Below are 27,979 nucleotides of genomic sequence, written 5' to 3'. Positions count from 1 at the left end.
TTCAACCCATCCGCCACCAGTCTCGTCGATAAGGATCTGCAAACGGTACAGTGTCTTGGCATATCCTGTATGCTAGTTTTTAAATCTGTCTATATCTGAAAAGAGTATATTCAGTCAGTGGTAAAATAGTACTGGCATAAGGAGATACATTATAACTTGGATATACACAAGTGTTGATATGCTCAGCTGCGTTTGAAGGAATGCAGTGTTTGGTCAGATTCTTGATAACATCCAAAGTTATAAATCGCTTTTTAATCCAATGTGGCAATTTGCATATTTGGTTAGATCTGGCTGTCTACTATTGTATCCATAGATCGCAAATTTCCAACACCCGACGGTCTATATCCAATCTATATCACCCTTAGATATTTCCTGGCTCTCAAAATATATTTTGCACAAGATTTGGATGCTGCAACGGCATATACAGCAATGCAACGAGGCATGAACATAAGTAGGTATTTGTGGCTTTGTTGGGATTAGCCGTTTGACGTTTATCATCATTACCAGTTTTTAAAATATCAATCTTTGGAATTTACCTTGTTAAGCTTCATTGAATCAGGTGTTTGCATTTACATACAAAAAGGAACTTTCAGAACCACTTCCTTCTCGTGGTTGGTCCGTTTTTGATCCTAACATCGAGTATGCCAGTCGCATGGGAGTTGGGTCTACTTGCGCTTCATGGAGACTATCGACAATCAACCAAAATTATCATGTGTGTACTTTTGCCGTAATAGTGTTTGGTTCAGATTAATACCTGCCCAATGCAAATTTTATACTTGAAGGCTGACTGTGATTGCTGTTTGATAGTATTCACCCACATATCCAGCAATATTAGCCGTTCCATCTCGAATCAGCGACAATGTATTGAAGCATATAGGAAAGTTTCGAAGCAAAAGTCGAATTCCAGCACTAAGCTATATTCATCGCACAAACCAAATGTCTATTACTCGCTCAAGTCAGCCCATGATTGGATTAAAACATGCTCGATCTATTCAAGATGAAAAGCTTGTCGAAGCTATTTTTGCCAGTGCATCAACAGTCCCAAAGCCTGGGTTTACTAATCTTATTATTGATGCTCGACCAACCACAAACGCAATCGCTCAAACTGCAATGGGTGCAGGAACTGAAAGCTCTGAAAACTACAAGGGATGCCGAATTTCGTATCTTGGAATCGATAATATTCACGTTGTACGCGATAGTTTTAATAAGCTATTTGATGGTATGTGTTGTATCTGCTTTTCTAGTGCTTTATATATGCTCCAACTAAATATTTAACAACTTTGCAACGTGTTTAGCTTTTGTATCCCCTGAAACCACACATATTTCCAAATCTGCGTTGGATCGATCAGGATGGCTTAAACATATTCGCAATATTTTGGATGGCACACTACAAATTGTCCAAAGCGTCCACCTTCACAATGCACATGTTCTTGTTCATTGCAGGTATTATAGCAATTCTTTGTTATTTATTTTGTATTTTCAGGGTTTAATAAATCTACTGATTTCATGGGACTACCAGTGACGGATGGGATCGGACTGCTCAGCTTTCGTCATTGGCACAATTATGCCTAGATCCTTATTATCGCACTATTGATGGTTTACAGGTTCTTCTTGAAAAAGAATGGGTTTCCTTTGGACACAAATTCAAAGATCGCTGTGGACATCTGTGCCACGATTCACCATCACTATCTGCAGAAAGTGGTGTCAGTACTTATGGATCAAATACAAGCGCCGGTTCTGTTGGATCCGTCGCAAACAGTACCACGCAGATCATGGCCACTCAATTCCAAGTCGCCAGTAAAAGCGTATCGGCATCATTTTCAAGTGCCGCCAAGTCTTTTCTTGACAGTGGGAAAAAAAGCTTTTTTGGGATTTCATCTGGCTCGACATCTTTAGACTCTACTCAAAATATATCATCTGTATACTCATCCGCTGTGAGCCAACCGTCCATATTGGCATCTTCAGAAACTTTGACTCCAAATAATGTAGCTCCGAGAGAAATTTCTCCCGTGTTTCCACAATTTCTCGACTGTTTATATCAACTCTGGACACAATTTCCGAATCATTTTGAATTTGACGAGCGGCTTCTTGGATTTTTGTTTATCCATCTATACTCTTGCCAGTTTGGTACATTTTTGTTTAATAATGAGCGCGAGCGTCGAGAATTTACCTTGAATACAAGCAAGGGTGCTTCAAATGGCATGAATGACGGTTCTAAGAACGTTTTGTTGGGAAATAGTATAGGTGTTTCAGGAGTGGCATCCGAGCCAGGTGTAAACACTTCAAGCGAAGGGAACGACAATGCATGTATTCAAAACGCTACAGTGTCCATTTGGGACCACATTGCTGTTAATCGCGAATCTTTTTTGAATCCTCTGTACACTCCACCACTTGAAACATCACCGTCTGCTCATCCCAACTCTACGCAAACAGTAGATAAATCAGATCCCACCTGTCAGTCTCTCACTGCCACTCTCAATGCCACAACTCTTGACAATTCCAACTCTGGAGAGTCTTCTAGTGTCGATCCTTTATCGTGCGGATCAGGTACTGGACGCGTTAGTATGCTAGGTGTACCAGGCGCAATTAGTCAAGATCACAGTATTCTTTTCCCTTCCACATCCAACTTGAGGTTTTGGACTTCATTCTACATCAAAAATGGCCCGTTTCCTGTCAATCGTGCTAATCAGTCACAGCAATTAGCAAAACCTAAAACTGATGATCCGTTAGATATCAGCGTATCAAAATCCTCTGCAGGTTCCAGTGCTTTTACTAAACCTTATTTTTCATTAGATAGACCGTCTGCGTCCAGTGCGTCAATCCAATCATCTGGCCTTCTTGAAAGCATTGATACAGCTTCTAACGACCCCTTGTTTTCACCACTGATTCCTACATTGAAATCAGTGCGTCCAACCACTAGCTCACAGTTTGATGAATTGCCTATAACAATGGAACATCCCTATACGATGGGTTCTACTTCACTATCATCAACAGGATCAAAGCGAGTAAGCAGGCCGACCTTGTCTAATCCTTGGGCATCATCTACCAGGACAGAAAGCAACGATAATGGAACGCCGCTACAAACTGTTGATCCGACATCCGACATACCATCCAACTTTGTTTAGCCGTCTTAGTTTGGTTTATTTACAATCGTATTCACGTAAAATGGAACACTTTTGCAGTGACTTTAATTTTGCTTTGAAATAAAAAGTGGTTAAATATTTGTTGCGCTTTCCACTAGAAATTGACCGCACTGTTTCCTCAATAGAATTCTCAATTGAATAAACACACCGCCCATCATATGATGCTCACGCAATCCAACGGTAGTTTTGAACTGAGATTGTTTTTTGGCATAGCCATACATTGTACGATCACCAGATTCATCCATCACAATATTGGACTGGATTATTTTGATGTTGTGAATAAAGCACATGTTGTATTCTAAAAACTCGGACATATTTGTGTCCTAATAGTCAGTTTGTGGAAAGGGAGAATTGAAGATCGAGCAGGTGTAGAACTGACTTGAACTGCAATATAAACATTCGCGCAGTTATTTAATGTTCCACTTTACGTGAATACGGCTGCGAATACGATTTGTTTGGAAACGTGTCATCGAGTTTTAGGGTTGACTTGTCAAGGTATAGTTTCTATTAGCTTGGTGATTAAGCAAAGCATTAAATCCATTGCTAGTGCAAGTGACAAAGCTGTCATCAACTGATACAGTGCATACTTGACGAATACTGCTACCCTCAAAGGCAGGTCTTGAAGGTACGCAGTGAATTGCACAACGTTTTACTGATATAACAAGTCAGGCTTTTTAAACGCCGAATTTATCTGATTTTGGGCTGATTTCCATATGAAAATTACGATCAAAGCGGAGTTGAGTTTTCCGCTTCAAGTCAAGGTGCCACTATTTAACAGTTTTACTGTATTGAATTATGAATTTTGTAGATTGAAAGCAAACCATTGAATCTAGAAATACTACATTATACCAATGGCCAATGTGTCCTTCTATTCTGTCGATGCTGCAGTGGTGATGCTGAATAACACTCTGTTTATACAAGGAGAGTTTGCCGCACTGGACAATCTACCTGTTCGCGACCAAATTAAACATGACATTCAAGTTGATAGACGAAACAGTATTCCATCATCCATTATACTGCAAAATGTACCTCAAAATAGTTCAATTCCAAAAGTGCCTTTTAAAGATATTTCAAACTTGACCAGTACTCTGTCACTAGCACCTGTTCAGACAAACATACAAGAAGTTGTGTCTTTGGATATCTTTAGCAGTAAGTTTGTCATGGTTCTTGTGCTGATAGTCTATGATTTGGCAAGACATAGATCCTGAAAGACCAGTCTTGAACATTTGACTCTGTTTTTATGTAAATCTTGTTGTTGATAGATCGATTAAACTCTCGTAAACAAACACCACCAAGAGCGTTTCCAGTCCAATCACAATTTGGAATCAAGCCTGGTGTTGCTCAGTGTCGGTTAACCAAAAATACTACATGGAGTGTAGTGTGTTTACAGGTGAAACTCCCCGTTGAGTACACCCCTAGGATCGGCTGCACAATGCATCTTGTTGCCTCAATGTTAATATCAATCATGGGATGCGTGGTTCCATCTATAGAATCAGGCGGGCAAATAGTCTCGAGCAATAATTCCAGCATTATGCATCCGCAAACCAATACAAGCAACTTGAGTGTAGGTCAAGTATTGCAGTTTGTGAACTCTTCGGCGTACTCGCTTTCAGTCACTGCATCGACAGACTCAATGCCAATGATCGGTTCCAGTCAACCGTCATTACAACCCACATTTAATAGCACTCATTTGCATAGGTATCGACACTCGAGTGTTTGGGATCCGATTGACAATCGTGGAATTGTTTTTGGTGGAATAGGACCAACTGGTCCCGAAAACTCGATTCTGCTTTATGATCTAGCCACACAAGCATGGTCAATTCTACAGCCCATAAACGCAACATTACCCATATCTGATCATGCTTCATTTCTTGTTCATCCATACCTAATTTCATGCTTTGGTCAAGTTTATACTACTGTAGACAATCAACTATTGCCATCAGTCACAAATGCGTGTACAGTAACCGATATCAATACATGGATAATATCATATCCAGCAGTGCAATCCAACTCTCAATCATCTCACAATTTCACTGAAATAGATCTGATAAATACCACACCATCAGCACGAACTGGAGTCCGAAACGCAATGGTATTTATCCCCATACTCGACGCCTACCTCGTTTTTGGCGGTGGTGTATTGAGCACCAATTATACTGTCACCTCGGTGTTTAACGATGTCTGGTCGCTTCATATTCAAGACTTACCCGATACAATCTTATGGATTAAGCACATTCCAGATGGCGATGGTCCATCTCCTAGGCTCTATCATTCTGTTGCGCTCCTTGACAACGAAACCATCATGGTATGGGGTGGGATTGACCTACAATCTCGAGTTTTGACTGATGGAGCTTATTTTCTTAATTTTAAATCCTGGACATGGAGCGCGTCACCTATTCTCACTTTTCAAGAACCACTCACACCTGACAATACAACTCTACCTCGATCTACTAAAACTAATCTTTCATTATGGGCATTTCCGGGGTCTGCTGGGTATATTGCATTTGCAATTTTCCTCGGATTATTTGCAGTTATTATGGTAAAACTGGCCATCAACACAGCACAGAAATATAGCTCAAAAAACGTTCATTCCCAACCACTTCAGCGCCGATTGCGCAGTGTAAGCCGTGAAAGTGTGATCAGTTACAGCAGTATAAATAGTCAATTACACACTCGATTCTCTTCACAAAACGCAGAAACCGGTAGTTTACCGAGTGAGCCAACAAGGCCATTACGAGCACATGTTCAAAGCTGGTGTTTGGAAAACACGGCTCGAAATATTGTTGGTGTGATTGCTGGTGATGACGAACAAAGGTTGAAATCAGTCAATGAAAGTACACTAACGATCCCACCTCCATCTTTTTGTTGCGATAAGGAGCGACCCCACAGTTTGATCCAACTTGAAGACTGGCCGTTGGTAAAAATTAGTATTCCAAACTCTACTTCACTTTGTAGCAAAGAGAGTTTGGATAAAACACAACACATGATGGCTTCTAAATCAAAGGCAATTGCGTATCCATGTCCTGGAACATCACCTACTTCCGTTCCAGTGACTCCATTTGATAGTTTACAAAATTTACCCCCGCTGGTGTTTTCCGACGAATCTCGACGAGTATCGACTATTTTGCCATGTTCCGAATCATCACTTTCAAGTAAAGATTTCAGTGATAAATCAACTCCTGCTAAACCAAATACACTAGCCAGTTCAAACATACAAATTACTTCTGACAGTTCAATTGATTTAGCAATCCCGTGTTTACAAGATATGCTTAATACATCCCGCAACCATTGCCTTACAAAACCAACATACCATAGCCAAACTGAAGACGCTACGCCATCCGTTCGATCTATGCAATGGATTCCGTTTGAATATGGCAAGGAAAGCGGATTTCAAGATTTTGGTCATTTATCTACTCCAGCTGAATTTCCAGCAATTACCAATACTGAAACTCACTCTCCAGCCGTGGTTTCTCCTGAAAAGCGTCTAATTCAAACAGCATTGAAGCGTCTTAGTACTGTATTTAGCATTTCTTCATTTTCAAAAAAAAGTATGCCATTGCCATCTTTTGAAACTCTTCCCTTTCATGCAAATTCATCACCTAAATCAAAAGAAACTTCAGTTTGCTTTTCAAGCACTCAGCTTGCTACAGATTCAAATTTGAGTAGTCTTGAACCAGAGTTACAGCATATCTCATTACTCAATACCAACACGACAAATCTTGATCGAAAGCGACGGTTTAAAAAACCATTGCATATTCAAACTCAAGGACTTTTTAAAGATGAATCACTCGACAAATACACTCCCACAGATGCCACATCTCGAGCAACATCATTTTGGCAACACAAATCTAAACTTGTTTCGCATCATTCCACTATATTGATGTCCCCTTTTAGCGGACCCCAACGATCAAAGTCTACTGTATCATTGGTATCGCCTCATACACCGAAACATCCATTGTCCATGCTTTTTTCAATACCGCCCAGCTCGTTTGTGAGTAAACCAGAGTCAATAGCATCCACTTCGCCCCACTCAATGTTATTGTCCCCTTCAGTAGCTTCAATTGAAGTAGATGTAAATGATATACACGATGGAATTGGTCATGGACCCATGGTGATTACCACTGAACAGATGAAAGATGTACCTTGCAAAGGAATCATCACTGTGCTTGAGCCTCACGATTGCATCCATCAGCTACCTCATCAAAGACCTTATGTACGAGATACGTTGACCATTAGAAACACAGGTGTAGATCCATAGCTTGGCGTATACCACCTCAATATAGTCGTTTTATTAAATATATATTTGAATTTCACATTAAATATTTTCAGTTCATAACATATACGAGTGATTCATAACATTTATTTATGTACGTTTTCATCTGACAATGACATACGTGAAAAATCCGTTCCTGCACCCGACAAATTGAGCATGGGAACACCAGGACGAGAATATCCAACATGTTTAGGAGATGTATGCATGGAATTTCCCGACTGATTTGATACATGGATTGAAGTATGCAACATTGGGTTAGTTTGTGAAAAAAACAGGGGTTGAATAGGTTCCGATTCAGACAATTGTTCCAAGTCTGAAATCCCCTTATTGTCATGCATAGTGCCAGGTTCTAATGATGAAATCTGGTGTGAAAAGTTTGGAATCGTATGGGCTCCCAATGAACCACCCAATAAACTAGATGTGCGATCCATAGCCATGTATGATGTAGCAGGTACCATGGTATGCGTACGATCAGAAATCATACTTGACATACTGGATATGCTAGATCCGCTTCCTGATCGTGAACGTCCCATGTGTCCTACCTGACCATGAATCATAGATGTGAAAAGTCCATTGAGATGGGCGTTGGAGGGTAGACATGCTGGACGCACAGGCGCAGGTGCGTTGGGAATAACATGCGAACCCGATGAGCATAGAGATATGGTCGAAGGAGAAACAAGAGTACGCGGTGAGGAAGGAAGACGATGGTAAGCACGTTTAACTGAACGTGTTCCTTCAATTCGATCCAAAACAAACTCTGTTGTCGATACTAAGGTTGTTTAAGCAAATCCAAAACAATGGTTTAGTGATACGGGTATAGTATACTGATAGGGTGACAAATGGCTTACGTTTCCGTTTACTTCTTGTGCAAAGGAGCAGCGGAGATGATGGTGAGGTAGATTGCTCTCGCCTTGATAAAAACTAATTGAAATATAAAGGTTTAGAAAAGCACCATTGATGATAAAATAATATTTGATTAATACATGACAAAACATACGCTGCTTTCTGGATTAAGTTTTGATGTTTGAGAGTAATAAATTAGCGGATCTTTTAGTTGGGATACTGGTATAGGGGTACGAGGAGTAATAGATACGGTTTCCTAATCAAATTAAACGCAGATGAGCAAATCAAGCAGCAGCCTTGGACAATTTAAACATTTACACCATACCCCTTCAATGTAAATAGAAGATCCAGGAATATCTGGTGGAGTGACAGAACCCATTTGCATAGGTGATTGTGGATCTGCGAATATCTTGGCAACTTCAGTGTTTGTCACTCGTTCGTGTTCAATCTCGGATTCAAATGGCCTGGATTCTTTTTTAAGACTGTCCAAGATACGGTGAATGCTTTTAGGTGCAGGCTATATATGATTTGATATAATTTGAGAGATTTTAAATAAGCTTTTCAAAACATTCATGCCAATCAAATAGACATACAAGAGTCAATGCAAGGATTTACCGTAGATAGAATGCCGTTATTAGCAAGGCCGTCACCGAAATCTAGACTCATACGACGGTTTGCAGTAGGGGTAGTAGGGGCCGATGTTCTACTGAACAGAGCATATGATGTTTGACGACGGATTTGACTTTTGCGATTGATGCTAAACGGAGATTCATCCATTGAACCAATGCTCATGGGACTTCCTAGATCGCTACCTCCACTCATACTCTCACATCCAAATCCCACCATTTTAGAATATACAGGAGCCTCACAGCCAGCGTCAGTAGCAGAGGCATCAGTGATGTTCATACTCATATTTAATCTCAATCCACTTTGCTTCCCAGGAGTGCTATATGCACTGGTGGTGTTGCCATCAGCTTTGTATGAGTGGAATCTAGTTGATGCAATAGACAGATTGCTGGGAGGTAGCGGTGGTCTGTCGCAGTTTCCAAGGTGTATACTTTTACTTGAAGCAAACGGACTTGCTACAAGACTTGATGCCATGGACGACAAAGTCTGCAAGGAAGCAGACGACCCAGGACAGTTGAAGGTATTGCTGGATAGTTTAGTAGTTGATTGGTTAAGAGGGAGTCCAAGTGGAGTGAGCCCATTGTCGATGCTGCCTACAGACATGGCAGATGGCATTGGTGCAGCACTGCCGTCACCAAAAACAGACGATAGCTGTGTGTTCCCATACTGTTCTCTAAACCCTCTATCACCATCATCACTGCTACTACTGCTACTACTGCTGCTGCTAGAATTCATTGCTGTCAATATATCAAACAGTAAGAGCAGTATAACAATACTGGAATTCTTCAAGATGGATGAAACCAGTCGACTGCAGCCGATTGGTAGATCTTGAATCCAACTGTTTTATAGTCATGCATGTGCCACCATGGCATTCAAATCCAGTGTTGAGGATTTATTAGCCAATACGCTGCAGTAGGAATGCATTCGATGCAGTTCTATCAAGTGACTGCAAGTCAATGTCACATAACAGATACATACAGCACAGAAGCTAAATCGAGTATTTACTATAGATCTTCATTTCTTTCCTCCTCGTGCGACATTCACTAGCCAGTCTAGACCCTCTGTCAGTCCATCTCCTGTCTTGGCACTGCATTTAAAGATGGTCCAAGTCCTTGTTTTCAAGGCAGTTAGACCAAGAAATTCAGATACTTCTGTGACACTCATAGCACCCTCCATGTCTTGTTTGTTGGCAAACACAAGTAGCGCTGCATCCTTGAGCTCCTCTTCTTCCAGCATGGCCATCAACTCTTCTTTACTGGTACTAATACGGTCTCTATCTGCAGAGTCAATGACGTATATAATGGCGTCGGTATTCGCATAATAGCATCGCCAATAAGGTCGAATGGAGGTTTGACCACCCAGGTCCCATACTTGGAATTTGATGTTTTTATAAGTGACAGTTTCAACATTGAAGCCGATTGTGGGGATAGTAGTGACCACTTCACCGATTTGCAGTCGGTAGAGGATCGTTGTCTTGCCTGCACCATCCAGTCCAAGAATAAGTATTCGAACGTCTTTAGAGCCCCATAGCCGCGAGAGAAGACTGGAGAATATGCCACCCATAAAATATTATTTTCAAAATAGTTCTGGAGCTTGATTACGCTGACGAATGCCAAAGACTAGTAGTGTTGGTTAATAGACATGTCAAGGGTTAGTATTCCTTTTGTCTTGGCTGTCAGATGGTTCATTGATACTCGATAGTCCAGTCCAAATCATCAATGGTCTGTATATCTGCTGACAGCACATGCGTCAACCGTCTCCAATGGCAATCATAGACTTACCACAACCGATTAATGACAACCAACAACAATTTACAGCCAGGAGCCACTTGTCTTGAACTCGTTTTGTTTTTATACTTTCAAATAGACACGTGATTTATTGTGAAAATGGATTTGTTGGTTTTTTGTTGGTTTTTGAGCATCTTTTATACTGACTGGTGATATCTTGAGACCTCCAGATGCTTTCACAAGTAGCTAGAAGATGCCACAATGAAATATACAGATCAGTAACATTACAAGTCGGATACACCAACTCAGTGTTTTTTACTGCTATTACTAGTCAATTGGTAGGTGTTCGCAAGTATGCAGCTCCTAACCAACCAGAAGGTAACTCGATCAGCTATTCCCATCAACTCAGCCATTGTTATGCTCGTTAATTCATCCCGTCTGTTGATACAGTTGAATATCCATTTAATATGCTTGAATTTTACTGATCCTAGCAACTTTTGACAACCAAATCAAATTGGATTTGGTATCCATTACCCAATACCAATGTATTAGATTTAGAAAATGCTGAGCCGCTTTCACATTTCACCATCAAGCCAGCTCTCAAAAAACTGCCAGATGTGAGAGGTGTTCTACCCAAAGATATTGAACTTCCAAATGATCCGGGGGCAAATAAGACATTTCGAGTGATGATGCGAGCCATCGATCTAGAACACAGAGTTCGTCACGATCACGACGGACGAACCCAGCTTATAAGCAAATCCTCACCCAATGCTATTGTTCCTGGATCAATTGTTTTGATTGAATATGTTGCTTCTCGGACCATGGCTAAAAAACAGTATTTTGCTGGTGTACTGATGGCTATTCGTCGCAAAGGAATCATGTCAAGCGTAGTAGTACGTAACTATGTCATTGGAACGGGTGTGACTCTTCAGTTTCCTGTTTACTCTCCAATGGTACAGAAGATCAAGGTGCTTCAGCAGGCTGCTCCTGAATTTTTAGAAGAGCGATCAGATGATATTAGCTGGATCTTAAAAAAGCCGTGTCCTGGAGTAGACTATACAAAGATTGATGAAATGGTGGCTCGATATCGATCTGCTGAAGATCGTCTTATAAAACGTCAGCAACAGCATATGTAACCTGCTATAGTTGTGTGCTACTGACTTGTGATGTTTTGACTTGTAGTCAAACTCTTGAATAAATAAAGATGATTGAAGTTTAAAGCAAACCAATCGACTTTTTTCAATTCTTTACCGAATCTATTCGAGTGACTGTCATTGAATACTGATTGCAGGACTATTAGTGAGCAGCTGGTAAGCCAATACACGTGATTTGACTAATGAAGCGATTCCCAAAAAACTTTGAAAAAAAGACCATCCATCACTACACTCGGTCTGTTGAATGCCATCACAGATTGACGGATTAGTTGAGCAAGCTCAAAAGGCACTCGAGTCATGCGAGCCAGGACTAGCAATAAAGTTTCTTCAAAGAGCAATCCAAGTCATTGGCACGCCTAGTCCATCACATTCCATCCAGTCTATCGACCATGCAAAAATATACCAGCTTCTTGGTTGGGCACATATGGAAATTGTCAATACACTGACAAACGATACTCCAGATTGTGTAGATGTTCCCACAGAAATGGATTCAGCTAAACAGGCATTTCTTCATGCGATTAAACTTGCACCCAATCAGGACTATTCGACCTATTTATATCTTGGCCAATTGTCGATTGGTAAAGAGTCGATTGCATTTTATGAGCTAGGCGTTCGGCTGCTTGATTCTAAAATCATCGAGTGTAAAGATCAACAAGGGAATGATGATCATGTAGGTAGAATTGCTGTAGACATTGCTGATGCAAACTGATTCTAAATTTTATATCTTTGCAATCCTAAGCTGCAATCATTACAAAACAAGATGGGGTCTGCACTATGCTCCATGATTGAGATTTACATGACAGATTGCTGGTAAACTACTTTTTAGATTCAACTGTGTTCAGCACAATGCAGTTCTTTTATGTCGTGACTTTGCAACATTGTCTTACACAACTGCATGCAAACCAATTTTGAATATAGTGATGAGCCAGAGGCAGAGGAGAAATGTGAAGAGTATATACAGTATGCAATCGAAAAGAACCCAACTAATCCAGAAGTGTTCCAGACACTAGCATCTATCCGATTGTCGCAATCTAGACCTGATGAGGCCAAAGTATGTCTTGAAAAAAGCATGGATTTGTGGTATGTTGAACCCAATGACGACGAGCCTTTTGTTGCGGATCCTAATTGGCCAGCACATCCACTACGAATCTCATTGTCTAAATTACTGATGGAAACCAATCTTCACGAACGAGCCCTTGCAGTGTTACAAACGTGTCAAGTGGAGGATGATGAAGAGCCAGAAACATGGTATTTGTTTGGATGGTGTTATCGACAATTGTCTGAAAACCAGCCAGAGCTTATAGAAGACTCTAGTGCATGCTTTGATAGTGTTATTGGGGTATGTGATTCATTGTTGGATTGGTTTATTCAACGACTATTGTTTTTCAAGACCAGAATACTAACAGATATTAATGAAATTAAACCGACTTTAGCTAGAGAAAAGGTATCCAGGATCAGTGGATCCTGCTATGCTACAACATATTTCAGAGTTAATGAATGCAAGGGTTTAAATAGCAATGATATTGAAATAAAGGATTAAAGTAGTTTGCCATCAAGTGATGCTGCTAGCAATTCGGTGACTGGAAATACCCGAATTCAAAACGCGATCATGACTTTTCGAGTCTTGACAAAAGATTTGGGCTTGAAATATTTAAACGACGCCAATGTTGCAGTGATGCATGCCTTGAGAAGCTCATACAGATGGACACAGATGGACACAAGAAGAGTAACAAGACAATGGACAGTGCGTGATCGAGTCGAGTTTCTTTGATTCAACGATGCCAAGAAAACTTTGCATTTTGAGCGTGTCGCAGACGAATTGGGCAACAGTAAGCCAGCATCCAGACAGTCAATCAACATGAACATCACCATGACATCGCAACAGCACACCAATCAACTTGCAAACTGAAAGCACAATCAACTTTGTTCTTTTCCTTCCTACTTTCCGCTTTCAATTCCACTTTATACTTCAAGTCTGATATTCGGGCGGAGCTGACTGACCCTCTCTTATACGTTAGACCTAAACTCTGCTCTAACCTTGCCAACTAGAACAAAATATCTCCTTGACTCAACAGATCCTTTTTCTCTGGTCACATCAAAGACTACTTGGCTCTTTTGAAGATAGCCTTCATATTGGCCTTGCATCGAATACACATCAGTTCGTCAGTCTAAAACCATCTTCGCATACTTTTATATCGGCCCCATTGTGGCAAGGACAGTATTGAGCAACAATCTCGCTTCTAGCAGCACAAATCCATGCCACATATCAAGAGAACCCCAGTGGAATGCACTCCCCTTCCTCCTGCAGAGCTTCTCGCCGACTCAGATGCACCTGTGTTTTACATTGACTATACAGGAGAGGTTTTTTTAAACTACGAGTGAGTGTTCAGATTTGTATAATGGCTGCTATACCATGAGTGGTGGACTGAGGTCGTTGGCCTAGTCTGTCCATCGTATATTGGATTGCTGGATCATGGTTTCAGTCTCGATCATATCCTCTATTTCTTGCTATTCTTTACCACAATTTATGAAAATACTCTTTTTTTACTTTATCCTCCCAACATCCAAAGCCTTTAGATTCATGTATCAATCCAATATCGACTGTTTGCATCTATTCGCTCAGGGTTGTCTCGGTCTTGTGATCATCTTATATTAAACACTTTGTGTGGATTTGACAAACCCATGCCTTTGAAGTCAAAACATCCAATGCTCACGTCGAATCAATTGTGATCTTTTCCAACTAACTTTGGGCATCCTAAAACGTGATCTACAATTTTCTTTTTGCTTTCTCTCCATCGGCTCAGTCCTGACATCTTGCGATCCGTTGAATGTCTTGTCTTTCTTCCTTTTAATCTTCAGCGACTTTATTAATCCCATTTAAACTTTTTGCTATTTTAGTGATTATTTTGCCCGTATTAGTCTCTATCGCAAAAAAATTTGGTCATGCGAATTCACTGGAAAAAATAATCTAACGTTTAGTGAAGCTGTTGACTCGGAACGCAAATCAAAGCAAAGGGTAGAAGAGCGATTTCCGCGTGTATGGAATCAACCGGCTCTTGCTCTTATTCATTTCAGTATGTACAGTTGCTTAATTCTATCAACTAGAATATTCAACTCATTTAATCTAACACTGTCAATTGATTCTATCAAATCTTGCGATGGGCTATGCAAAGATCAAGCTGCACTTAATGAGCTCATTGATGAGCTATACGAACTATTCAAAGCAAATTTTTTTGTGGGTGAAACTGTTTTCATCTCCACAACCATTGATAAAGCAGTGTCTGAACGTGCCACTATTATAAGTGTATTGCCAGACTTGACACAATCTTCTCATACAAAGCCCAATGTAGAGGAATATGACAAGCCTATTGTTTTGAAAAAAGAATCATTTGCCGACACAGACTCGATAGCTACATCTACTGCAATATCCGCTACTACAGAATCTCCTATTCCAACTCAAGAAAGTGATGCGGCCGATCTTGCTTACCGTTCCCAATTCAAAGACCCTAGAACTGGAGTAATCCCTGATATAGTCGACATTGTTCCTGGAGAAAAAGCTTACTATCTTCTTGTTTCTAGCACACCCCAAAAAACTGCTGCAGTCTCAGTATCTCATTTCCGACGCGATCGATTAGCATTGTCAAAACAAACCTTTAAAAAATATATTCGGGAGGTTGCCATTAAAGATAAATGGATTGGAGCACCTTGGGTTGTTCGTCCAGAACTTGTTCAAAAGTTTAAACTTCGCACCACTCCGCCTAAAGAATTGCAACACGCTCTAGATAGACGTAATACCAAAGGCGACTCCAAAGTAGTGTACATGGGCAAGCAAGATCTCAAGCATAAATCTCTGCGAGAAGTAGCAGTTTCACTCCCTATTGATGATTTGGAGCTTTATCGCTATCGACTATTCCGCCAGCCTGCAGAAGACAATACTAAACTTCCAGTACGTCCTGCTCCGTCGTATGATTTTGGCACTATTCCGAGTTCTCATGTGCTACAACTTATTACTGTGTGGAACTTTACTTCTGCCTATGGTCCCTATCTGCATCTCTATCCATTCACATTTGATGCATTTCTTCAAGCCATCTCGACCACCAATACACAGAATACTCCTCCACTTCTCGAAGAACTTTTTTCCAGCTTAATCCATCTTGTTTGTGAAGAATGGTGCAAAGGAATAGACCCAAACACTGGAATCCACCCTGCAGTAAAACCATTTCCTGTACTTTCAGAAGAGTTCATGACGCCCAATGCAGCGGTTTCACTATCTTCAACAAATGCGCTCATGACGTCTACCATCATTGCATATCAGGCTTTAAATCCTGACGAACGTATTGCAATCGACCAGTGGTTTAAATGGCAGCCTGGAAATTGGTCTACATCTATCCCTACAAAACGACAACGCACAACTCCTGTTAGATCTGCACATACGCCTTCATATTCATCATCTGCAGAAAAATCTACAGACCGCCTTAAAGCATGGGAGGTAGCGCTAGCCGGTATTATCAAGGATTGCATGCACTCTGACACCGAGGAAATAGAAGCCCTCAAATGGCGCACACTTTCGTTGCTTTTGACAACTAAACCCTCAACATCCAAGTTAGATCGCAGTGATGTTGGTATCAATGGCCATAGCTTGTCTGATCCACTAGGAGATGTAGCTGATTCTGTTGTAACAGACCCCAATGATGTTGCAAATGATAATACGAGTGTCGTGGAATCTACCGATGACGTAAAGCAGAATGGTGCTAGCTCGGTTGAAACCAACGGCAATCTGGAAGATGTCGAAGACGATACATTAGATGATACGCTAGATGATATTGTATCGTACCCCGATATGGAATCCCTTAATGATACATATGTAGATGAAGGCGGCTCAGGCGATGATATTAGTCATAGAGTACGCAATGGTGGTTCATCTGACTATCGCAAACATCGTAAGATTTATGAATCTGACGAAGAGGATTGGACACCAGATGGCCGACCTGTATCTGCAACACGAAAGGGACGACATACTAGGCAAACAAAGTCCAAAAAAGTCCATGCAGAACGCTCCTCGCCATCAAGATTGGCTGCTTCCGGTCGACATCCTCGTACAAGTAGCGGACTACATCACTCTCCATCCAGTGTATCTACTCCACCAAAACCAACAACCAATGGCTCAGCAAAAAAATCAAAAAATAAGCGAAAGAATAAGGCATCGAGCGTTGTTGAAACCGACACTACAGCTTTTGAAGAGCTGTGTTGTGCAAGCCGTTGTGGTTTTGGTACACTTTCTGCTGCTGATAAGATTGCGATTTTGGCATATTTGATTGACGTTTGTCTCGTGGACTGCGAGCTTCTTAGGCAGTGTCGCGACAAGGCGATTGATGAGGCGATTGAACTGCGCAAGGAAAAGCGTGATATTGTCCGTGATCGAAAGGCAGTGTACGTTGTCTTGTATGATTTGGTCTAGAGAAGCACTGATTCAACTTTGATGTTTGTACTGATTTTTCTTTATAAATGTTTAGTGCGCAAAGTATATTAGAACTCGGCTTTTTGGCTGGTGAAACCTCGGTTGCGTTGACGTCTGAATCAACAGCCAAACTGGACGATGCAGATGATCTTGAATCAGAACATAGTGGCTCAGACACCGAAAAGTCATCAAGACAGCTTTCTCGTGTCCAAAAGCTTCGTGCCGAGCAGCTCAGGCGTGATAATGAAGAAAAACGACGTCAAGACGAAATCCAGCGCCAAAAAGAGCAATCCAAAGAACTCAAAGCCAAACAAGATGGGCGTCGCAAGCTGGAAGACAAGGACCGCCAACTTCATTGTCGCCAGCGAATCATTGATCATTTGCTGCGCATTCAGTATGCCATTGTAAGAATCAAACCCTTGGGACGCGATCGATATCATAATCGGTATTGGTGGTTTGATGGCGGATATGGAGCGTACCCGTTTTTTACTGTGACTCAAGGAGTAGAAACTTCCAAGGGCTCTGCTGATAGTGAAGCGGGTGTTTTGGATTTTGCTTCTGGATGTCTTTTTGTAGAAGAGTTTGGTGTGGAAAATATGATTGATGATAAATGGATCAAACACTGGAACGAAACCAGGGCCGAAAGCGAAGATCTTAAAAGTGCACGGCCGAGTGAAGGCGGTGTGATGCTGGATGCAAGGCTTGGTCTGTTGAATGGCAAATGGGGATACTATTCCACTCCAGAACAGGTGTGTTGGTTTTGTTTTTATCTTGTCAAACTGTTTGCTAATTTGGCTTGTGTTTGTGTTTTCGGTAGATTGATCAATTACTGGCATGGCTTGACCCACGTGGCATTCGAGAGCTCCACCTTTCTTCAAATATTAGCCATCTTAGCGATTTTATTACAGAAAGTATGCTTAAACGATCAGAGACACTCGCAACAGCAATATCGCTGGAAGTCAATGGCTCTGGCAGACATATGCGGCCCGAGTATGAAAATATATGGGCACAAGAATAAGTTGAATGAATAAGCAGAATTTATACATTTGGTCTATTGGTTACTGTTGGAGTATTGATTTTTGGTGGGCTTCTACTACTAAGCCTGGATTGGCATGATTATGAATGGGTCGACCCATCACTCAGCTATTTGATAATTGGAATGGGTAGATGCCCAAGGATTTGGTGCTTACATGATAGCTATAGCGTAGGAGTATATTTGTGTAGCACCCATCATGCTTGATATATTTTATAACATTGCTCATCCTATTCCTTACAAACACCAGATACCCCCCATCGCTATTGACAACATAGTGCGACGCGGTCCATGCTTGAAACGTGGCCCTACTTGGGCCAAGGTTTAATTGTTATTTTCAACAAAGACAATAGATTCAATAAATATCGCAATGACCTAAAGTTCCAGCCCTGTCCATTCAACTACACCATAACAAGAAACAATCATGTCAGATTGGCACTCAAATCCACTTCCAGGAGCTCGCCAAAGTCGCACCTATGCCGATACTTCGGATTCCATTGATGAAGATTGTGACACTACAACAAGTAGTCCTCATAGAATTTCGTCTCAACTTCAGCAAGATGGCAAAGCAAGCCTCACTCCACGCCAGCTTTCTGAATTTGTTATATCTAACCCTGTATCAAAGATACCACCATTTGAGTACTATCCGCGCCAAGTGCGCTCATCGTTGAAACACATCTCGACAAATGTGTCGCTGTCCAAAACATTGTTTACAACAGGCGAGGCAGTTACTGGCAAAATTGAGGTGTCTTGCACCAAGGAGAATGAACACACAAAAATAGGAAAAATTCATGTCTATCTTATTGGCATTGAAGGTAATATCTTGTGGTTCATGTAGCAGTCTATGTTTATATGTATCTAGCACAAGATATATGCATGCATGTTTCAAAAGTGCACGTTCTATCTAGTTTAGACATGCTTATTGTTTTATCGAGTCTATTAACACGCAAATGCACTGTAAACTCGTAGAAACATTCCCCCAAAAAACCAACAAACCCAATCAACGTTTGTTTTTATCGAAACGGCTTTTATTACAAGATGTGACACGTGCTCCAACGGATGCCGTGTATGCCAGCTCGCCTGATGAGAATGGCATGTGGAGAGCTAAAAAAGGCACAACAGTTCTCAATTTTTCAATCGAGATACAATCCGACACAACCAGTAACCCCTGGATCTATACTGAGCAAAATGCTGGTGTTATTTTGCCTAGCTCATACTGGAACAAAAGGCTAGGTGGAATTCGATACATTGTTGCCGGGTATGTCCAGCTTATATTGATCAAAACGTGTAGTACCCAACCTATTGAGTTGATGATGAACTCACATTTTTACTAAAATGATATTGCATATTTAGAGTTGTGTACCCAAAAGTTGAATCTAAAGATTGCTTCCCAATCGCTTCGTATCGCGATGTGAATGTAGTGGAATCAGCACATTTTCAGCTCCAAACACAATTCTCGTCCATGCTTCCACCAACATCTCCATTATTCAAGGAAATCAGCAGTGAAGTTAAACCCAATCTACTCAATATTGGAAAAAAGGGGAATGTCAAATTGGCAGCTTCTATTCGAGTACCACAAGCTGATAACTCTATTGACACGGGAACTTGGCTAAGTGGTGGAATTGGGTTTGTAGGGATTGATATTCAAAACGGTTCGGCTAAGCCTGTTACCAAATTGAGTGTGTCGCTTATTAGGCGTGTCAAGACCTTTTCTTACGTTGCTGCTCCCTCAAACAATCATGATCCTAATAGGCATATTGATGATGATAGAGGATCGATTACTATGCTTTCATTTGTTCGTACGGTAGTTTCACGCCGTAAGCTTGAAACGGCCAGCATTCCCTTAAACTCAGGTATTGCTACGCTTTCTAGTAAATTCCAAGGAGGCGGTTTCGTAGACGATAACGTCAAAAACGCACAAAACACAAAAGGATTCGAGATCTGGAGTGGTGTCAAACCTGGCGCATCGACATCTTTTGTACTTGATATAAATGTTCCCACAATCTCACGGTCTATTTCAAATGGTCGATTGATTGATGTGTCGTTCTTTGTTCAGGTAAAAGTCACGCTTAAAGGACAAAGCAAGATTCGGCTAGATTTTCCAATTACCATTCTTCATCCTGCTTCATTTTACACAAAAATGCCTGCTGTTGAACTGAATATTGCAGATATTGTTTCAAATGATGAATCAGCACAACAAGCACTTAAGCCTGAACAAAACCATTCAAAGTCTATAGAAATGAGTAAGGCTGAAGATACGCGCAACTGTGACTTGAATCAATTTGACGACCGTCAAGATACGTTTGTGACATCCTCTCGACAAAGCATTAGCGATGGATCTATACCCTCTGCACCACCCATTGCTGTTGCAGCGGATGAAAAACCATGTCTTCCCAACTCTCCCACCCACGGCAGTATTTACTCCATGCTGGATAGGGTCGATCACCCACGTTCTCGCGATGATATGCTCAAAACAAAGTCGTACACGACCAGCAAGGCTGCCACATTTGGTTATAGCTCAAACACACAATCGCCAGTTTCACTCAAATATCCTTCTTATACACCCACCGCATCAAAGTCGGGAACAATTTCGTCGCAGAGAGGAAGCAAATTCTCTCCAACTTCACTGTCCCGAATGAATGATTTCGACGGACTTGGACTAAACAGTGTTCCACTTCCTCCTTCCAACCCACCCATGCTGTCCATTATTAAGCAACAGAGAATTGGAGCAAATCAAACCGCTGCACTCGTCAAAGGTCCATCGGAACCTGCACCAACTCGTCGTCTTCCACCGCCGCCACCTCCCACTGTGCGTATCCCTGTCAATAATGATTTAAACAATGTACATTCGTTGGAAGGTGTACCGCGACTGGATCTTGTTCAGGAAATCGATAAACTGTTCGCGTGTGTGGCAGTCGAGTGAATGGCATCATTAAAAAATAGTCAACTACAGATATTGTTGATAGGAAGTGGATGAAAAGTATTGGAACCCACAATTCAAGCCTAAACATTATTTTTTATTAAAATTGAACATATTTAATCTTTGTCAAAGTGCATTGTATCCACAAGTTTATACATTCAGCCAAAAAACCCGGATACCCAATATGTATGAACTCGATCCTGTGTATCAATCCAACATATTCCATCTTTAAGCATGGTTTGCTGATTCAAAGATTTAAGCACAAGTGTTAGTTGTATTGAATGACTGTTGGCAGATAAGCTGCTACAGACTGTTTAATGAATACAATGACATACCAGTACTTTTGAAATGCGTTCATCTTCCCAGCCAAGATCGGATTTGACCATCTGCACACTAACATATCCTTTACTCTAAAAAATAAAGTTGGTAGTTTAGAATGGATTCAATCATATTTAGCCAATATTGTTGTGAAAGCGCATTGGATAGATGACATTTGGAAATAGCGTACCTCGGCAAGCGAGAGTACTTTTGTTGAATCACCATCCAACTCTCGAGGAACTGATTGTACCATACTTCGACTTCCGATTGTGACAATATCAAATCCGTTTCCAAGTGGTTTGAGTGCCTTGATACTCCGTATAATATCATCCCTGCGTGTATTCATAAAATTAGCTGTTTATATAAACTTATAAGCTGATCCAATACATGCTAAATCGATGAAACCAATCCAACATACATGGAAATGGCTTGAGCAGTCTTGCCTCGCATTTTAGTTACCAATTGCATGAGCTCGCCCAGATCGATCAGTCCTCCATTTCGTTCACGAGTAGCTAGACAAACCTCTGCAATCTGGACACCCAATTCATAGTAAAAGTCGCCAAACCCAAGAATGTCGGACCAAAAGCCTTTATTAGAAGCCAGCGGATTTACACCCACATTATTGCACATGCGTTGGAAATGCATGCGGAATACTGGATCTCTCTTGATGTCCTTTTTGTGTTTGGTAGCAAATTCCTCCAGATTAGTCTTGAATGTAGCCAACAGATTCTTCATCTAAGTATATGCAAGCAATGCCGACATAGTGAGTTCAACATGCAGCATCATAAAACAATCCGGTTTAAACGAAATAACTTGTCATCACAAGAACCGACTAGAAATACTTTATGCAAACAGCTGCATGAAATATACCTGCTCTAGTTGCTGTATGGCCAATGCCTCTCCTGCTTTTTGAAACTCTTCCTGTTTGTGTTCAATTGCACAAGTTGTATCAATAATAAATACATGGAGCTTAATTCATCCGTGCATAGCTTGCAAATACCTTGTTTCTAGTCTGCTGCTGCAGTCCATGAATTCCCACTCTTCTATAAGCCATTTAAAATCAAGTAATGTGCCAGCCAATTCAAGTCACTGATAATGGTCAGAGTCGAGTTAAACTTGATTATCGAAAATCTTGTTTGATTTCAACTTGCCATATTTGATTTCAACTCTATTCGCTTGGATTTACTATCAATCGTGTAAAGTTGGGTCATGGCATGGGATTTGGAAGAATGCATTAGTCGTGCACAGAAACGAGAACTTTTGCCAGAGAATTACATCAAAGAGTTGTGTGCCAAGGCCAAAGAAGTTCTAGTTCAGGAAGGCAATGTGCGCGAGGTTCAGGCTCCAGTCACCATTGTAGGAGATGTTCATGGGTAAATACTCTTTGTATGAATTCATCAAGTGGTGTGTCTGACCGTTTGATTGCACTTGAACTCACTATTCTATTCGATCCACTGACTGCAGGCAGTTTTATGACCTGTTGGAGATCTTCCGCATTGGGGGGTTTTGTCCAAACACAAACTATGTCTTTCTGGGTGATTATGTGGATCGTGGTTATTATTCTGTCGAAACCATCACATTACTGATGTGTTTGAAGCTCAGATATCCAGATCGAGTCACTCTTGTTAGAGGAAATCATGAAAGTCGCACTGTTACTCAGACATATGGCTTTTATACTGAATGCTTGGAAAAGTATGGTAGTGCCAATGTATGGTCGTATTTCACCGATTTGTTTGATTACTTGGTACTTGCTGTTGTTATTAGCGACTCTATTCTGTGTGTTCATGGAGGTAATTCCGTCACTATTCAGTATCAATGATTTGGAGTGTCTTGTCTTTAATAGTCTTGATTTACTTGAAAGCATACTAACCGGAAAACACTCTTTAAATCCCAGGTCTTAGTCCATCCCTTCATACATTGGATCAAATTAGAGTAATTGATAGATTCAGAGGTAGTGTTTACTGAAACTATTACATTTGAATAGATCTACACTACAATCATTTGACTTTGGTTAATCTAACTGACAAATCACAATTTATTGGAAAAACTTAGAAATACCACATGATGGACCCATGGCAGATTTGGTTTGGTCAGACCCATTTCAGTCTAGCAAACTTGATGACAGCGGTGGTTTTGCTATATCTCCACGAGGAGCTGGCTACGTATTTGGAGAAGATATCACACGTCGATTTTTGGAAATCAATTCTCTTGGACATATTTGCAGAGCACACCAGCTTTGTATGGAAGGATACCAAATACTATTTGACGACATGCTTTCAACTGTTTGGTCAGCACCCAACTACTGTTATAGAGTGGGGAATATGGCATCGGTACTGGAAGTAGGACCAAATTTGGAGCGCTTTTTTAATGTATTTTCTGCATGTCCCGAAGATCAACGCCATCCTGATGGAACCAAGCCAAAGGAAACATACGAGAGCTGGTTGCAAGACTTACTTTTGGATGAAAACGACAAAAAGCGACAAGACTTTCAAAAGACGTTTGATTCGGTCTCGCAAACACTTGCATTGGATGTTAATGACGTTGGTTTGGTGTCTGAATTCAGTGTTTCAAAGGCAAGTTTGGATCGTGTATTTAAAGCATATCTTAAAATCTGTATTTACTAATCCATCAACTTTGTGTGGAATAACATTGTAATTAATGCTGGGAATCTCGTTGGTGCATTGGATTGTCAAAATTTATTCTTGGGTTTCTGAATCATTACTCATCTACAGACACTTGCACAATATTTCACATAAATCTTTTTGAAACGAGTGTCTCAATTTGAAGTGAACTACTAGTGTTCAATAGTATTGACATTGTACGACAAGAAACCAAATGCATGAGTTTAGTTAGAAAAGTGGCTAAACCATCATTTAGTCACTACGTCCATCATCGTAATTTGGCATGTTCATGGGATGGAAATTTGATTGTCCTCCGCCGGATCCTTTGATTAAGATGCTCGCGTTTGGCTGAATACTTGGCATAGGAATCTTTGGAAAACTTATAGTGGATTGTGTTTGAGTTGGTTTCTTTTTTCCTATGTTGGGATTGCCAGGCATTTGAGATACTAGTCCTAATCCTGTTCCACTCACGACACTGCCGCCACCTGATGGAATGTTACCACCTTGACTGCTGGCTATACCGCCCGTTATTGGAAATGTGTTTCCGTGCTGTCCCATGCTAGATTGCATAGAAAACCCGCCCAAGTGACTTACATGGCTGGTTCCCATACCAGTAGTCATGTTGTTTCCGCAATTTGATGCTATGGGAAATCCAGAATTAAAATAGTGGGGTTTTGACTGCTGGTGAATGGGTGGAATTGTATTTGACATGCCATTTCTGTCGTTACAGTATATAAATTGCATACCAAGGAGTACTTTGTTTAGTACGCTGTATAACTATTAGGAAACTTCAAACTTAGCCAAGAGATTGGGTGTATTTGATACAGATACTATTGAATCATTCAAAGATACAAAGCCATCAGATTTAATACCTTTCATCTTCCAAAATATTTCGTTTTCCAGAAACTTGGCCATCGCCATCTTCTGGTTGAAAACGATCGCTTTTTCTTGACTGGGTGGTGCGTTGCTGGTCTGAATATTGCAAAGAAGGGTGCTGATGGTAATATACATTTAGTCGTGGTTGCAAATAAAAACAAATTTTCAAGCATCGTTTAAACTCGAGACAACAGTCCAAAGCATACCTTTTTGCTTCTTTTTTTACGTAACCGTTCCGACTGATCTTTGTCTTTTTCCATATCAATCACTTGCCGAATCTCTGCCTCGAATCTGTTTGAAAAGTTATCTTCTTGAAAATATGGATGTGCCATGAGCTGTTTGGTAGTGGCACGTTCGTCCGGGTCATAAATCAATGTTTGCTATTTACAAGTTCAAAATACATTGATTTTAGAGTATAGTTTGTATAGATTCTATCCATACAAGTTATATTTTCACCTGCAACCATGACATGGCCAATGAGGAAATATGTGGAAGTTTGGAAGAAAGCGGTGTCATTTTACCAATCTCTGGGATTCTGACGCCAACAAAAAGTGGATTTTTTAAAAAGATCTCCGTGTGTCGTTTGGTTAGTTGCCCTATGAAATTTAAAAATGCAAGGGTTTAGACCAATGTTTTGAATAACCGAGACTGGATGTTGTAGATACTAGATAGATAGTCTCGAGTGAATTACAAATAGTTTGAATGCATATTTACTTGCCAAGGCATTTCATGATTCGATAGAGTTGATCAATATCAGTGTCACCAGGATACAACGGTTGTCCAGTCAAAATCTCTGCAAAAATGCACCCGGTTGCCCAGATATCCACGGCTTTGCCATACTCTGTATCACCTACTAAGAGTTCTGGTGCTCGATACCATCGCGTCGCCACATAATCAGTATATTTGGCTCCGGGTCCAGCTAATATTAAACATAGTAATGAGTGCCATTTAAGTATGTTTAGACTTTTATCTTGACATAGTCAACATTGAATGGTTTTCCAAAGTGGTAAAGCACAATTTGTAAAGCATCAAATATCTCGCCTAATGTCCGAGCAAATCCAAAATCACAAAGTTTGACCACTCCATTAATCGACACTAGAATGTTCTATCATGATCCATTTAAAATCACAATTAGCTTGAATCGTATCTAGTATACAAAAAGCACTGTGCTGTCACCATAAGTGAATTCACCTCTGGTTTGATATCTCTGTGAATAACCTGTCATGCAATCAGTTTGAATTAAAATCGACCAAATCTACAAATTAAACAAATTTAAAATCAATTCGATACACTTACATTGTGTGAATGTAAAAAATCCATTGCTTTAAGTAGCTGCCACATGCATTTTCGAACAGTTCCATGATTACGATCATCCGAGAGGCCATTTGGATGCCGATCTAGATCTTCAAGAATCGTGTGATCTACATGTTCAAAAACCAGATATAATTTCCCTTTGCGTCGAAACACTTCAATCAAATTGACAATGTTTTCATTTTTGAGTTGCTTTACAGATTGAACCCAACGTATTCAACAATTTATAAAAACATGAAACACTACATGGTTAGATTTATATTTTTTAAAGCAGACAATGGATGTCTTGGTACAAATGAATGGTTTCAAACTTTTGTCAAGCTACTCGAGTATATAGTCCAGTTTTCTCGGTATGGGTAGAGATCCAAAAACAGTACATGTAGAATTTAAACCAACTCCACATTGCTAAAATATTTGATGACAACGATTCATAGTAATGAGCCATGTTTGAAATACGATGGGTTTACCTTGAGCATGCGAACTTCTCTCAATGCTGTTTTCCGAATCTGCAAGTCATCCTCGCTTTCTTTAAACTTTTTGATTGCAACAACTTGGCCAGTTTCTTTATGTCGGCATTTCATGACCATTCCATATGTACCTTCACCAATGGGTCCTATTTTCTCATAGTGCTCCATGATCTGAAAGGAATACAGGACAGTGTAATGTTAGATGTTGATAAATATGCTACAATACGAACAATATATAACTGCTGATAAAGTGTTTTATACGTGAAAACAAAGTTTTTAACTGAATATTTGCGAGTCGAGAGTAATATGGTGAATACCTCGATAATCCAGCTATCTCGAGTCGTATTTGTTGGTCAGACGCGACTTGATGCCTTGACAACTGTGTAGAATCCAATTATAAGGTGTAGCTACTATTGCTTTGATAGTTAGTTTACTGCGAGACTAAACAATAAAAACAGTCAATAACCTACTTGATATTGAATTTCAAACCGATTAAATTTTGGGTGTTTTTCAGAAATAAACTATGAATTGTCGGCTACTTTACCTGAGGAACTGGCAATCATGCTGGCAAAATTGCTGTTGTCCAGACGGCAATGTTTTCTCGAGATTTCTCAAGAAAACCTTGCATATCTCGATCGTTATTGTGTGGTGGCATTTGATGCCTATTAGCATTATACATACTTTAATATGGCTGGAAAGGCAACAAAGAAACAACCCAAGCAGCTGGCATTGAATCAACAGCAAAAGCTGCAACGGATGTCAGTGCAGTCGCTTTTTATAAAAACAATGTCGCCAAAGCCAACAGCTACTGTAACTGAAGACACCAGTATATATCCTGTTGAAGATATTCTTACTACAAACACTGGTTTATTCAATACTGAAAGTGTTCATAACAACCTTGTTCCGATTGGCTCTGCCTCGTCGTTTGGACATAGTCCATTGCATTCATTATCCAAAACTTCAATGGAAACACAAGACTCTGTTGAAATACTCCAAGATTTTGCAAGATTTGATTCGGACAATAATGACACTACTATGCAGTCAGCGGCTTTCCCCAATAACTGGCAGATAGTAAACGACCAATCGACTTGTCCGGTTTGCTTACAATTACAACCTAATTTATGTCTGGCAGAGCTTGAACAACATGTAAATGCATGTCTGGATGCACTTCAAAACATAAATGAACAGAGCGTGTCTGGCAATTCATA

At 40.4% G+C, this 27,979-nt stretch overlaps 11 protein-coding genes across 11 annotated transcripts; 7 read left to right on the top strand and 4 right to left on the bottom strand.

Annotated features, from left to right (window-relative positions):
* Positions 1-547: 547 nt before the first annotated feature.
* BATDEDRAFT_1949 (phosphatidylinositol-3-phosphatase YMR1) lies at positions 548-2,387 on the top strand (the record flags this gene model as incomplete). The annotated part of the gene is made up of 6 exons (XM_006679703.1): positions 548-712; positions 808-1,225; positions 1,296-1,443; positions 1,520-1,666; positions 1,850-2,187; positions 2,326-2,387. Coding segments are annotated over 6 exons (1,278 nt in total), but the record flags the coding sequence as incomplete, so codon positions are not given.
* A 1,607-nt stretch (positions 2,388-3,994) lies between these two features.
* BATDEDRAFT_25860 (uncharacterized protein) lies at positions 3,995-7,401 on the top strand (the record flags this gene model as incomplete). Its single annotated transcript, XM_006679837.1, has 2 exons — positions 3,995-4,292; positions 4,406-7,401. The coding sequence occupies 2 exons, from the start codon at positions 3,995-3,997 to the stop codon at positions 7,399-7,401; spliced, it is 3,294 nt and encodes a 1,097-aa protein (XP_006679900.1).
* Positions 7,402-7,484: 83 nt separating this feature from the next.
* Positions 7,485-9,631, bottom strand: BATDEDRAFT_35401 (uncharacterized protein). The gene is made up of 5 exons (XM_006679926.1): positions 8,875-9,631; positions 8,585-8,776; positions 8,414-8,515; positions 8,265-8,337; positions 7,485-8,185 (listed from the first exon to the last, which is right to left on the bottom strand). Exons 1-5 carry the CDS (start codon positions 9,619-9,621, stop codon positions 7,503-7,505), a joined length of 1,797 nt encoding a protein of 598 aa, XP_006679989.1. The 5' UTR covers positions 9,622-9,631; the 3' UTR covers positions 7,485-7,502.
* A 215-nt stretch (positions 9,632-9,846) lies between these two features.
* Positions 9,847-10,694, bottom strand: BATDEDRAFT_17007 (uncharacterized protein). Its single transcript, XM_006679756.1, has 2 exons — positions 10,668-10,694; positions 9,847-10,505 (listed from the first exon to the last, which is right to left on the bottom strand). The coding sequence occupies exon 2, from the start codon at positions 10,447-10,449 to the stop codon at positions 9,901-9,903; it is 549 nt and encodes a 182-aa protein (XP_006679819.1). The 5' UTR covers positions 10,450-10,505; positions 10,668-10,694; the 3' UTR covers positions 9,847-9,900.
* Positions 10,695-10,843: 149 nt separating this feature from the next.
* BATDEDRAFT_89756 (uncharacterized protein) lies at positions 10,844-11,749 on the top strand (the record flags this gene model as incomplete). Its single annotated transcript, XM_006680111.1, has 2 exons — positions 10,844-10,991; positions 11,166-11,749. 2 exons carry the CDS (start codon positions 10,844-10,846, stop codon positions 11,747-11,749), a joined length of 732 nt encoding a protein of 243 aa, XP_006680174.1.
* A 262-nt stretch (positions 11,750-12,011) lies between these two features.
* Positions 12,012-13,278, top strand: BATDEDRAFT_89757 (uncharacterized protein; the record flags this gene model as incomplete). Its single annotated transcript, XM_006680110.1, has 4 exons — positions 12,012-12,437; positions 12,507-12,577; positions 12,686-13,106; positions 13,201-13,278. 4 exons carry the CDS (start codon positions 12,012-12,014, stop codon positions 13,276-13,278), a joined length of 996 nt encoding a protein of 331 aa, XP_006680173.1.
* Positions 13,279-14,023: 745 nt separating this feature from the next.
* On the top strand, positions 14,024-18,269 carry BATDEDRAFT_35399 (uncharacterized protein; the record flags this gene model as incomplete). The annotated part of the gene is made up of 5 exons (XM_006679925.1): positions 14,024-14,145; positions 14,666-14,841; positions 14,941-17,197; positions 17,281-17,974; positions 18,043-18,269. The coding sequence occupies 5 exons, from the start codon at positions 14,024-14,026 to the stop codon at positions 18,241-18,243; spliced, it is 3,450 nt and encodes a 1,149-aa protein (XP_006679988.1). The 3' UTR covers positions 18,244-18,269.
* Positions 18,270-18,682: 413 nt separating this feature from the next.
* BATDEDRAFT_25854 (uncharacterized protein) lies at positions 18,683-21,181 on the top strand (the record flags this gene model as incomplete). The annotated part of the gene is made up of 3 exons (XM_006679836.1): positions 18,683-19,073; positions 19,228-19,516; positions 19,612-21,181. 3 exons carry the CDS (start codon positions 18,683-18,685, stop codon positions 21,179-21,181), a joined length of 2,250 nt encoding a protein of 749 aa, XP_006679899.1.
* A 155-nt stretch (positions 21,182-21,336) lies between these two features.
* Positions 21,337-22,550, bottom strand: BATDEDRAFT_89901 (ESCRT-II subunit protein SNF8; the record flags this gene model as incomplete). The annotated part of the gene is made up of 6 exons (XM_006680008.1): positions 21,337-21,420; positions 21,514-21,588; positions 21,687-21,828; positions 21,915-22,231; positions 22,367-22,417; positions 22,497-22,550. 6 exons carry the CDS (start codon positions 22,548-22,550, stop codon positions 21,337-21,339), a joined length of 723 nt encoding a protein of 240 aa, XP_006680071.1.
* A 155-nt stretch (positions 22,551-22,705) lies between these two features.
* Positions 22,706-24,252, top strand: BATDEDRAFT_30256 (uncharacterized protein; the record flags this gene model as incomplete). The annotated part of the gene is made up of 5 exons (XM_006679891.1): positions 22,706-22,869; positions 22,961-23,286; positions 23,391-23,447; positions 23,549-23,865; positions 24,229-24,252. 5 exons carry the CDS (start codon positions 22,706-22,708, stop codon positions 24,250-24,252), a joined length of 888 nt encoding a protein of 295 aa, XP_006679954.1.
* A 1,451-nt stretch (positions 24,253-25,703) lies between these two features.
* BATDEDRAFT_30255 (uncharacterized protein) lies at positions 25,704-26,939 on the bottom strand (the record flags this gene model as incomplete). The annotated part of the gene is made up of 6 exons (XM_006679890.1): positions 25,704-25,912; positions 26,062-26,098; positions 26,185-26,211; positions 26,290-26,444; positions 26,706-26,709; positions 26,772-26,939. 6 exons carry the CDS (start codon positions 26,937-26,939, stop codon positions 25,704-25,706), a joined length of 600 nt encoding a protein of 199 aa, XP_006679953.1.
* Positions 26,940-27,979: the final 1,040 nt, after the last annotated feature.

This window comes from Batrachochytrium dendrobatidis (genome assembly GCF_000203795.2).
Source record: "Batrachochytrium dendrobatidis JAM81 unplaced genomic scaffold BATDEscaffold_8, whole genome shotgun sequence".
In the NCBI taxonomy this organism is placed as follows: domain Eukaryota; kingdom Fungi; phylum Chytridiomycota; class Chytridiomycetes; order Rhizophydiales; genus Batrachochytrium; species Batrachochytrium dendrobatidis.
Note: the sequence above shows the minus strand (reverse complement) of the source record. Positions and strands in the feature narration are given on the sequence as shown.

Coding starts and splice junctions, on each gene's coding strand:
- BATDEDRAFT_35401 (XM_006679926.1), bottom strand. CDS start 9,621: ATGAATTCTAGCAGCAGCAGTAGTAGCAGTAGTAGCAGTGATGATGGT. Junction 8,777..8,874: donor ATAACGGCATTCTATCTACG/GTAAATCCTTGC, acceptor AATCATATATAG/CCTGCACCTAAAAGCATTCA. Junction 8,516..8,584: donor CTTCTATTTACATTGAAGGG/GTATGGTGTAAA, acceptor TAATTTGATTAG/GAAACCGTATCTATTACTCC.
- BATDEDRAFT_17007 (XM_006679756.1), bottom strand. CDS start 10,449: ATGGGTGGCATATTCTCCAGTCTTCTCTCGCGGCTATGGGGCTCTAAA.